The sequence below is a fragment of the Oryctolagus cuniculus genome, chromosome 1, assembly GCF_051225735.1.
Source record: "Oryctolagus cuniculus isolate XC-2025 breed Fujian yellow rabbit chromosome 1, ASM5122573v1, whole genome shotgun sequence".
NCBI classification, from domain to species: domain Eukaryota; kingdom Metazoa; phylum Chordata; class Mammalia; order Lagomorpha; family Leporidae; genus Oryctolagus; species Oryctolagus cuniculus.
This window is the reverse complement of record NC_142867.1, coordinates 212,950,005-212,962,031: the sequence shown is the minus strand read 5'-3', so window position 1 is coordinate 212,962,031 and position 12,027 is coordinate 212,950,005. Positions and strand designations below refer to the sequence as shown.

At 43.1% G+C, this 12,027-nt stretch overlaps 1 protein-coding gene across 8 annotated transcripts in view; it reads left to right on the top strand.

Annotated features, from left to right (window-relative positions):
- TMEM245 (transmembrane protein 245) overlaps positions 1-12,027 on the top strand; it is a 102,722-nt gene that overhangs the window by 60,630 nt on the left and 30,065 nt on the right. For 4 of the 8 annotated variants that reach the window (XM_051843365.3, XM_051843366.3, XM_089319277.1 and 1 more), the window contains 5 exons: positions 429-527; positions 1,129-1,260; positions 2,078-2,113; positions 8,950-9,072; positions 9,211-9,356. In XM_051843365.3, coding sequence (XP_051699325.3) covers positions 429-527; positions 1,129-1,260; positions 2,078-2,113; positions 8,950-9,072; positions 9,211-9,356 — 536 coding nt within the window. The remainder of the gene's footprint in view (positions 1-428; positions 528-1,128; positions 1,261-2,077; positions 2,114-8,949; positions 9,073-9,210; positions 9,357-12,027) is intronic. The other 4 variants (XR_016224761.1, XR_016224762.1, XM_008255796.5 and 1 more) reach the window with 1 other exon arrangement.

The window sequence follows — 12,027 nt, the reverse complement described above, 5'->3', positions numbered from 1 at the left end:
TCATTGAACTTGATTCCCACAAACCCAGAAGCCAGTCTGACCAGTCATCACTATCTGAGACCAGACTTCTTGGCAATCAAACTAAGACAAGGACTTGTATTTATAGTGAAGGCCCTGACATTTTACTTAAAGTTCTGTGAATTCTTGGTAAAGCGATAAATGTAACTTGAGACTTGCGTTTACTGGGTGGGCGCTGAGGTAAGAGGGAAGATTCTTTGCACAGATGGATCAGATAAGTCACTGATACTCATGGCATTTGTGTGCCCCCAGTCTCTGGTACCCTCCAGTAGTTCTCTCAGAGAAAAGAAAAGAAATAAAAAAAGATGAGAGAGGAAAGGACATTGACTGGAAATACAGAACCAGGGGGTTTAATTTTACTGGATTGTGGTTTGAAGTATTAAACCAGATTCTATCTGTATTTTTTCTAGCTTCATAAAATTCTAGGAGATAAGATGAACAACACTGCTGTAATTGAAAAGCAAGTACTGGAACTTTGGGACAGACTGTATCACTCTTGGTTTGTAAAGGTGAGTTGTGTTAGCTGAGGCTTTCCATTGTAAAGTTAGACTGATCTCCTAGATAGTATTAACACTGGACTTTCATTTATTGAAGTTTTTAAATGGCAAGGTCTTAAGCCTCAGATCATAACGCTCTGCTTGAGTTGCTGGTTAGTCTCCAGCATTTAGACCCAGAAAGCTGTTGAGGGTTGCAAGGGAAGAGCTCTGTCTTCCACTGGAACTAGGCGTGAGCTGTAGACAGAAGCATATTGCAGTGGCTTCATGTTAGACTGTCTAGAGACTCAGGCAGTAGTGGCATTAATTCACTGTCTTAATATAATTAATATGCAGGAACGTCAAAAAGATCATGGACAATGGAATTAAAAGATAGATCTATTTTGGTACAAGATGTTTTGAAATTCATGCATTTGAAGGGGTTTTCAAAAAGTTTGTGGAAAATGTGTAGTATGAAAAAAATTACGCATGGATTTTTTGAGGCCATGACAACCTGCTTATTACCTTTGAATCATTACTGAAGTGCTTAAGTGAGTTTGAAGCAAAATGGCTCGTTTACACTTTGTATTCTGTAGATTAAGATGGGCACTTCACCTCTGAACTGTTTGGTTTGTAGAACATCACACATTCTGGGAGGCACAAAGGGCACAAGCTGCATGTGAGTCGTCAGAACAGCTGGCTGGGGGACATTCTGGACTGGCAGGATATTGCTTCCTTTGTTCACGAGAACATCGAGACGTTTCTTTCGGTAAGAAATGGTATTTGTAATTAAACTAGACTTCAGAGTAAAAACAGAAATTCCAAGTTCTTTTTACACACTTTGAGGTCTTCAGTTACCCTGTTTTTAATACCCTGACATTTGCAGGTTTGAGAACTCTATAAATGCACTGCAATGATACCTGATACCCATAGGCATTAGGTGTGTATCTCAGCTGATTCTTCTGTGGTTGAAGAGTAACCTAGAGAACTGTAGGCCCTCCGAGTCTCAACTAGGTACCTGTGTCCTCTGGGGTGACCAGATGTCCCCAGCTGGACTACTATTGAGGGACCTGCCTTTCTGGTGGGCAAAGCCCTCGACAGTTGTTCCGGCTGCATGGGAGAGATGGAATGTGCAATGGCTTATCCTGCTGTCTCCCCACCTACTTCCCCACCTCTGTGCACCTTCCGTGCACCTGTGCCATCTGGCAGCATTGCTGAGGACTGATTACCACGCTTCATTATCCAGAGTGCACTTGTCAAGTGTCCCGGCACATGGCTTTTCACAAAGAGAAAAAGAATTGTCTTGTGAATAAAATTATGGCTTCTGTCAGATTTACAAAAGTCTAGGGTGGCAATGTTGGATTCTTCGGAAAATTTAATTTTTATCAAAGTAATACCTGACCATAGCTGCAAAGTCAGTGCGGTAAGATTTTTATTTAAAAAAATTAACAATGGCCTCCTCTGTGCCTCCGCCTCTCCGTCTCATTCTCCAGGAGCAGTGTCCATCTCTTAGCCTTCTGTGAATGTTTACCTCTGAATTTCTGAAATAATGTTTGTATTGCTCTTTCTTGGTTTTGCCATTTTAGATGTTATCTTTTGACTTCCTACTATGGAAGATGAAGGTAAAGTACAAGTCCTGCCATGCTTGTGCCTCCCCTGAGTTTTCTTACAGCACCTCTGGCACTCACGCCCTTCCCGTCCTTTCCCCGACGCAGCTGTAACAGTTTGGAATTAAATTCAGAAATTCTTGTCCTTCAGATTTTGATAATCCCTTTCCTCTGTTTTTTCTAGTCCAGTGGTTTTCAAACTTTTTGGTCTGAGGACTCTAAAGTGCATATTTACTTGTTTGTTAAGTAACGTTACATGTTAACATAAAGAAAATACGGTTTTCTAAAACAAAAAAGTGAGAAGAATGGCTTCCTTTCACATTTTTGCAAATCTGCTTATTGTCTGGATTCTCTTATCTGCTTCTGTATTCAGTCTTTTGAAGTACGTTGGTCTGGTTGGAATGGATAAAGAAAACCCAGCCTTACAGCAGAAAGTTAGAGAAGAGAGGGTCTTTTAATAACCTTTTCTGAAACAATATTTGAAAATCAGGTTCTTGACTAATTAACACCTGTCTTATCAGAAAAAAAATGTTTTAAGAAGCTGTTAAGCTCACAGTGACCGATGTAAAATTTGTAAAGTTATATACATTTTTTTTCTTTTGAAATCTCAAATTTTGTTGCTGACAACAAATGCTGTCAGTTGTTTTCCTTGAAGTGACAGGCTTGCTCTGTTCACTTTTGAGAAAATTTCTGCCACACCCAAGTCCATCAGTTGTCCTTCTACATAGAAATGATGTCTGTGAGTTGGTGGACTAGTTCAGCTCCCAGCCTACTCGTGCACATGCTTTGCCTCCAGCCTGGCAAACAGCAGGCAAACATTCACCCAGAATGTTCAAAGACAGCCCTCAAGGATTGACTGATAGTTAATAAAATCAGTCATTTTGACCTCTTCAAAGGGGACATTCTTTTTAAATTTTTACTTATTTTAATTTTATTTGAAAGGTAGAGAGACAGATGGAGAGAGATTTTCCATCCACTGATCTACTCCTCAAGTGCCAGAAAAACACATGGGCTGGGCCAGGCTCAAGCCAGGAGCCTAGAACTCCGTCTGGGTCACCCATGTGGGTGGCAGGGACCCAAGTACTTGAGCATCACCCGCTGCCTCTCAGAGTACATGGTAACAGGAAGCTGTGTTGGAAGTGGAGTAGCTGGGCCTCAAGACAGGTGCTCCCATATAGGATGCAGGCAGCGACTTAGCCACTGTGCCAAATGCCTGCCTGCATATGGGGCACGCTTAAGGGAAGCTGGTGCTGAGTTTGAGGTGGTGAAAAGTACAGAGAACCCTGGAGCAGTGAGTGCTACTGCCTTGTGTCCTGCTGGAGCTCCAGCATTTTCATCCACCATTGATTGCCTCTGCACCATCCATGCAGCTGTCAACACAGTCAAAGTGCAAATGTTTCAGGCTTGTTTAAAAACATAGCTCTACCTCGCAGACCCTCCAAAAGGTTTTGGGGGACTCTGATTGTCCGGAGACCATACTTTGAGAACCACTTGTCTGACTTTCAAATGCCTTGATCAGATGTTGGGCCTCTGAGATGGATTCCTTAATTTTCAAAATATCTTTTCTTTTTTTCCTAAGAAATATTATGAACTTAATTTTACAAATCTTGATTGTTTTTAATTTTTGCTATCATGCTTGTATTATCCAGCTGTTCTTTCTGAGGTTCTGACTTTTTTTATTTATTTGTGGGATATTTTAATTAAATTTTTTTTTTCTGTTTTTTTTTGAGAGGCAGAGAGAGAAGGAGTTTCTGCTGGTTCACTCCACAAATGCCCACAATGGCTGGGACTGGGCCAGTGCCAGAGCCAGAGCCAGAACCAGAACCAGGAGTCAGGAACTCAATCCAAATCTCCCACATAGGTGGCAGGAACCTAATTACTTGAGCCACTATTGCTACTTCCCAGGGTCTGCATTGGCAGGAAGTTGGAGTGAGGAGCTGAAGATGGGAATCCAACTCAGATACTCCGATATGGACATATTAACCACTAGACCAAAATGTCCACTCCTTAAAAAAAATTAAAAATATATATTTTTAAAGATTTTACTTAATCAAAAGTGACAGAGAGAGGGAAAGACAGAGAAGGAGAGTGTCCATCCATTGCTTTATTCCCCAAATGGCCATGATGGTTAGGGCTGGTCCAGGTCAAAGCCAGGAGCCAAGAACTCTATCTGGGTCTGCCACATGGGTGGCAGGGCTTCAAGTACATGGGCCATCTTCTGCTGCTTTCCTAGGCACATATGCCAGGGAGCTGGATTGGAAATGGAGCAACCAGGCCTTGAACCTGTGCTCTGATATGGGATCTTACATTTCAGTCAGTGGCTTAACCTGCACCATATTTTTAAAAATTATTCTATTCTATTACTAATAAAAGTTTTAAAATGGTGTTTTTGCTTTGTTTGCTCTGAATCTCTTTCAGGTTTTTTTGCTTTCTCCTCCATTAGGCTGTCCTTAAATTTTTAGTGACCCTTTGTAATCTCTTCCTAAGAGTGAAAAACTAACAGACTGTAGGAGAGCCCAGTTTCATCCCCTTCCAAGGACCTTGCAGTCAACTTTTTAATGCCCAGTGCATATACAAGATATTGCATCATCCAGTAATATAGTGACTGTTGGTTTCTCCCAAAATTCCTTTGGTAGTTGAATTTTAAAGGATGTGCTACTAATTGTCATTATTGAATAAAATTAAGAGAGAGAGATAATACAGAAAAATGATCATCTAAATTTGATAGATTATTAAGAAAAGGATAGGCAGGTTTCAAAACTAAAATAACTATGTATTTAAAAAAAAAAGGAAGTTACACTTCCCATATACTCAACACATTTAAATACTGAATGTGGAGAGTTCAGGGAACAGATGATATAATGGTTTTTATATCAAATTATTTTCTGTAAAATTTTGTGCTAGGTGCTTTATTATTTTTCATTTTTTAAAGATTTATTTATTTTACTTGAAAGAGTTACACAGAGAAGGAGAGGCAGAGGGGGTGGGGATTGGTCTTTCATCCACTGGTTCACTTCCCAAATGGCCGCCACAGCTGGAGCTGCGTTGATCCGAAGCCAGGAGTCAGGAGCTTCTTCCAGGTCTCCCATGTAGGTGCAGGGGCCCAAGAATTTGGGCTATCTTCTACTGCTTTCCCAGTCCATAGCAGAGAGGTGGATGGGAAGTGGAGCAGCCAGGACTTGAACCAGCACCCATATGGGATGCCGGCACCGCATGCTGTGGCTTTACCTGCTACACCACAGCCCCAGCCCTACTAGGTGCTTTATAAATATTTTCAAATTTAATTCTTCCAAAGAATCTGTGAAGCCAAGGTAATTTCCTTATTTTGATAACAAAATAATGGGCTCAGAGGTATTAAATTGTTAGCCATAAGTAACAGTCAGGACTCAATTCTGTTTGCCTTTCCTTGGCTCCAGAGGCCAAGCTTTTCATGTAATGTCATGTTACAGTCCAACTTGTATTTCTTCCTCTGGAGGAGGCTGTGTGTCTTAGCTACACTTTCATGGTTTTAGTTGCTTTGCTTTGTTTTCTTTTTTAGTCTCATAGTTAACAGGCTGCTGAGAGCCAATCCTGCTTGAGAAATCTTCCCCGTGTATTTCAGAATACATTGAGAGTCCCCTAATTTCACACTCCTTTTGCATTTATTATTTTTACCCTTCTTTTGATACTTGAAGATATTTTACTTTATTTTTTTCAGTGTTAGAAAAAGTTTACTTGGAAAACAGAGAGAGAGAGGAAGAGAGACATCTTCATCTATTGGCTCACTCTCCAAATGCCCACAAAAACCAAGATTGAGAGAGACAAAGCGAGAGACCTTCCTTCTGCTGGTTCATGTAACTAGACGCTTGGAAAGGGGTGCAGGCATCCTGAGAGGCAGCTTAACTTGCTGCGCCGCAACGCCTGCCCCCTCTTCTTTAGTTTTTGACTTTCATGTTAGTACCTGATCTTCCTGACTAGATTTTAAGTTCTTGGAACTGGGTGGAATTTCATTTGTCACTACTTTAGAATCTAGCGTGCTGTTAGGTTCTCCGAGAAATTGAGAAGCACAAGCACATGACAGCTTGGGCAACAATGATGTTTGTGTTTAGAAGCGCAGAGGCAGAGTTGAAATGGTGTTTGGAGTCCACCTAGCCCAGTTCCTTCCTTTATAGACAGATAAGGAAGGACAGCAGAACTCACATGGTCTCCAGGTTGCGCGCAGGCTCTCAGAGTCAGAGAGAGATAGCCCGTTCCTGCTGGGACTTCTGCATCCTTGCACAGTTCTGTTCTTCCTCTTTTTTGCCCCTGAGCTGCTTCCTTTGAGACGCCTTCACTGGCTCCGTAGAAGGTAAGCTAATGGCTCTTAGTGAGGACCTGGGAAGCCAAACTAATAATCAGAGGCGGTAGGCTCGAAGGAAAGGGTGAGAACAGCTGGAAGATGGTGAGGCCGCCCAACTTGGCTCATGTTTTCTGCTTTTGGGTAACATTTTTTTGCACAGTTCCATTTTGTTTTCACAGTTTCAGGGGCCTTATTTCTCCTTCCTGTACTGATTTCCTCCTTTCTAAGCCCAGTGTATACACTAAAACTACTTTGTCTTTAGGACTTAGTTAGTATTCTTGGAGATGTCCTTTCAAAAAAATTTCTCCAGATGATTCTTTCTTTCAAATAAAGTTACTTGATTGTTGTTGTCATCTACAGTCAATGTAATTTGGTTAATTTCTGAAGAATTACCACAGGGGGTTTTCGATCCATGTGACTCAGAAACTATTTAATTTTTTTTAATGAAAAATTCCAGAATGACTGAAGCCCCCAAAAGACTGCTTGTCAAAATCACAAGTAAAGGCATTGTTGGTTTGTTTCTTGGAATCACTGGTGTTGTTCATTCATTCGTTATCCCACAAGGTCAAACGGTCAGTCATGCATATTTTTGTAGGCATTGGGAAACATTTTCAGGATTTTTATGTAAGGAGTTTTTGTAAATGAAACCAGCCTACTGAAGTTCTCTTCTAAAGACTGAGCTGAGATTTGCAAGAAATGTGGAGGGCAACAAAATGTGCCTTTATAAATGGTGCATTTGAAGCAGGAATGGAATGGGTAGGCCTTTCACAGAACAGATGGCATAGACTGGACATGTGACAGAAAGCAGTGCTGCTGTTTTGTGTATGGCCCCAAAATAAAAATCAGACATTATGAGTTCTGGTCCCAGCTCTGTTTCTGCTTCTTAGCTCTGTGCCCATGGACAAGTTTTTAAAAAAAATCTCTGAGCTTCAGTTTGTATACCTGTCAAACAGAGATGATATCACCTGCCTTGCTGTGCTCACTGCATTGTGCTGCGGTTTGTGGAAGCATTTTGAAAACTCTTACAGAAGGAGTTTTCCTAATTGTTTTGCTGCCATGTTTTTATTAGGAGGGAGGGAAATCCACTTGGGAAGAATAGAACAGACATAAGGGATGTCAGTTTCACAAAGAGATAGGAACTGGAAACATGCCTGTGTGCTGTAAACATTGTACATCTTCCTTTAATAACTTCTGTCTCCATATGTGGTTCTTGTGAATTAGTAGGTGATGGGTCAGCCAAACTCAGTAGGTCTGAGTATCATAGTTGTTGCTGTGTCAGGAATGATTTTCAGCAGAACTCTGCCTTTAACCCTGCCTATTCATTACTTTTATTGTGATTTTAATAAATTATATCAGTGATGCTTTTTATATTGGTTGATGAATCCAGGTTGGTCGTGGGGATGATAGAGGGTAGGCACCTAATAAGACAAATGCTAGCACTTTGTGACCTGTGTCTATGATCCTCTAGGGCAAATATAACCACAGTTGTTTGCTTGCATTTTCTCCTGTAGATATTTTTTTTCCATACATGCCATTTTTACATAGTTACAAACAGACAACGTGTAAAATTCTTACATTCTGCTTTTTTTTTTTAAGATTTATTTGAAAGAGAGAGAGGGAGAGACAGAAAGATGTCTTCCATCATCCAGTTCACTGCCCAAATACCCATAGGAGCTGGGATTGGGCCAGGCTGAAGTCAGGAGCCAGGAGCTTCTTCCGGGTCTCCCACACACTTGACAGGGGCCTAAGTACTAGGTCCATCTTCCGCTGCTTTCCCAGGCCATTAGCAGGGATCTGGATTGGAAGTGGAGCAGCAGAGACTTGAACTGGTGTCCATATGTGATGCTGGCATTTCAGATGCAGCTTTACCCACTACACCGTAATGTTAGCCCCTATATTCTGGTTTCTAAGCTTAGCGTTATATCATAAAGTGCTTTCCTAGATTTTAGTAGAGATATTTTTGATGACTAATATTATTTGAAGTGAATTCCCTATATTTTACTTAACCATTTTTCTTACTATTGAACATACAGATGTTTTCAGTGGATTTTTTTTTTCATTTAGGATAATCCTCAGTTCTTGTCTTTTGAGTTTAAGATACTTAAAAGACTGTAGGAAGTGGCTGGCGCTGTGGTGCAGCGGGTTAAAGCCCTGGCCTGAAGCGCCGGCATCCCATATGGGCACCAGTTCTAGTTCCGGCTGCTCCTTTTCCAATCCAGCTCTCTGCTATGGCTTGGGAAAGCAGTAGAAGATGGCCCAAGTCCTTGGGCCCCTGTGCCTGCGTGGGAGACCCGGAAGAAGCTCCTGGCTCCTGGCTTCGGATCGGCACAGCTCTGGCCATTGCGGCCATCTGGGGAGTGAACCAGCGGATGGAAAACCTCTCTCTCTGTCTCTACCTCTCTCTGTAACTCTGTCTTTCAAATAAATAAAATAAATCTTAAAAAAAAAAGACTGTATGAAAAGCACAGCAGATGGCTCTAGAAACGTCTTTGTTGAGGGTCGGTTCTGACACCCAGCCTTCCCTCTTGCTCAGATCCTGGAGTCTCTGTGGATTGTTATGAGCCGGAACGTGAGCCTGCTTTTCACCACGGTCACCGCACTCCTGACCATCCTCTTCTACAGCGGGACTGCCCTGCTCAATTTCGTGCTCTCCCTGGTACGTACGCTAGATAAGGGCGGATCACACTTCCTTCCCGGGTGGGGTGTGCTCTTGGTTCTGTTTTGCATTTGCAGAGGTTGTCTGCCTGTCGTATCCAATGTGAGTTTTTAGGAGAAACTGTGCTTTGTTTTGCAGGTCATTTTCCTGACCACACTGTTTTATCTGTTAAGTTCCAGTGATGAGTACTACAAGCCAGTGAAGTGGGTGATAAGCCTGACGCCGCTCTCTCAGCCAGGCCCCTCGTCTAATATTATTGGCCAGTCTGTGGAGGAAGCTATCAGGTAGGGATGACACTGATGCTCTCATTTCCTTCAGGGACTGCTTTCCATGGGTAGCCAGTGTTCTGTCTTGAGTTTCCTGGTAACTGTCAATGCTAAAGCAGTGAACGACTGGGATTTTTTAAGACCCTCACCTCATTTTGAGAGACTGATATGAGCGGTGCAAATGTCAGTGAGAAACAAAATCGAAGCAGTTTCGAGGTCGCTCAAGCCTGCGACTAACGAAGATGCAATGGGCTGTTTGCCTCAGCCGTCCATCAGCAGGCCCCTAGCCTGGCTCTCACCACCACTTGACTTGCTTGAGAGAGTTCCCCTGCCACCCTCACCCTGCTATCCTCTCAGTACCCTCCTGTGTTCTCAGTGTTCTAGCGTTGCTCTGGGAGGCAGGGTGGAATCCTGGCCTCCCTGATTCTTCCTCCCTCCATCTGCAGCCAGACTTTGCCTCAGCACAAGTAGATTGGGTACTAGAAAGCAATGGTCTTGCATTATCTCCAAGTTGTGCATGCTTTGTGGGCTCTGGCCAGAAACTCCCATCATGCCTTCAGTAGTCCATGTATTGAAGACTGTTGCTGAATGAGATTCATGTGCACTTTTTACTCTCTGTGAACTTTTCTTGAGTCAATCGCTCTTGGACTTCTTTCATTTTTCCTCTTCATTGTTTCTGGTAAGGAGAGGCCTTTTGCAGGTTATGCCTCTCTCAGCTGCTCCCCTAGTCCCTGTCATTTTGTTCATTAACAAAGCTACATTTTTACCTCTTGTCAAACTCAAACTCTCACATTATCCAATGTAGTACCTTTTTTTAATAAGTTATTAATTAGCTAGGTGGTCTTAAACGTCTCTTAAATGGTGAATCTGGCTGGCATTTCTGTTCCATTTGTTTTGTTTTGTTTTGTTTTTTGACAGGCAGAGTGGACAGTGAGAGAGAGAGACAGAGAGAAAGGTCTTCCTTTTGCTGTTGGCTCACCCTCCAATGGCCGCTGCAGCCAGTGTGCTGTGGCTGACGCTCCGCGCTGATCTGAAGCCAAGAGCCAGGTGCTTCTTCTGGTCTCCCATGCGGGTGCAGGACCCAAGCACTTGGGCCATCCTCCACTGCACTCCCAGGCCACAGCAGAGGGCGGGACTGGAAGAGGAGCAACCGGGACAGAATCCGGCACCCTGACCGGGACTAGAACCCGGTGTGCCAGCGCTGCAGGCGGAGGATTAGCCTAGTGAGCCGTGGCGGCGGCCTGTATTTTGTTTTTTTTTCCTTAAGGTTTATTTATTTGAAAGGCAGATTAGAGAGGGACCGGGGAGGGAGGAAGATATTCAATCTGCTGATTCACTCCAAAAATGGCTGTAATGGCTGGGGCTGGGCAAGGCCACAGCCAGGAGCTTGGAACTATGTCCAGGTCTTCCACATGGGTGCAGGGGCCCATGAATTTGGGCCATCTTCTGCTGATTTTTCAGGTGCATTAGCAGAGAGCTGGATTGGAAGTGGAGTGGCAGGGACTTGAACTGATGCCCATATGGAATTCTGGTGTTGCTGGTGGTGGCTTAACCTGCTAAGTGACAACACTGGCCTCCATTTCAGAAAACTTGATTTGATCTTGTCATCCCTCCTGACTGATTTCACTATATTCATGTCAGAGCTAGAGAGAATACCACTTTGCTCTAGGAAACCCTCAGTTGCATTCAGGTAGGGTGTATGCTGCTAACACAGATCATTCTTGGAGACTCTGGGCTTCCTTTCGGTAGTAGGTTTTCTTTTTCCTACTAGCAAGGAATAGGTCAGACTTTCACCAATGTCTTGTTTTTTTGGTTGGACTTCAGGTGGAATGGAAAACTCTGTATCACCTCCACTGCACTCTCAGATATCCGTGTGGAGGCTCTCCCTCATCTAAAGGTTCCAGGTCTGGAGCATGTCATCCAGTGTGACAGTGTGGAGGATGCCGCTGTTTTCAGGGGAACATAAACCTTGCATCCCTTCTCTGTGACCTTTGGTTATCATCCTTAGTCAATGAGAGGATGAAATTCCAGCAATAGACTATCTTTTGTCTGAGGGGTATCTTTCTATCTTAATAAAGGTTTATGCAAATGCTCTGTAGAAAAGACAAATAACCTCTCCCCTCCCAACAAGGCTGAAGCTATTGAATCTGCCATAGCAAAAGCTGGCAAGAATCCTCTTATCAGTTTGATGCCAAGCCTTACAGAGAATGATACCTTGTCCATAAAGAGCTTCTAGAAAGAGCATGCTTCCTTTCCCCAGAGTTAGCTACATTAGCACTGACTCATTCTCACAAAATCTCTTCTATTTTCCATCCATGGCTCCTGAATTTTCTCTTGTTCCACTTTCTCAGAGTCAGCCACTTGCTGACTATCCAGTGAATGTCTGCCATTGAGTTCCCACCTTTGTTGTTTTAAGCTTCATTCCTTCGTGCCACAGTTGCACATGGGAGGTCCGTGGAGCTGTGGTTTGCCCTGAGGTCTGTGTCGTTGCACCTTCTTCCAGGAGGAGCTGACTGGGGGAGACAGTCATAAGTTTGTAGTGTTGCTCAGACCTTTAAAGTAGACACACAAAACTGGCTGCTGGGCTTGTAGGTCTTTCTCTTGGGGGAGAATCTGAGATTAGAGAGTGCTGTCATCCATATGAGGGAATATTTATTTTTCAAATCAGACTTGCCTTATCTTCTTGGGA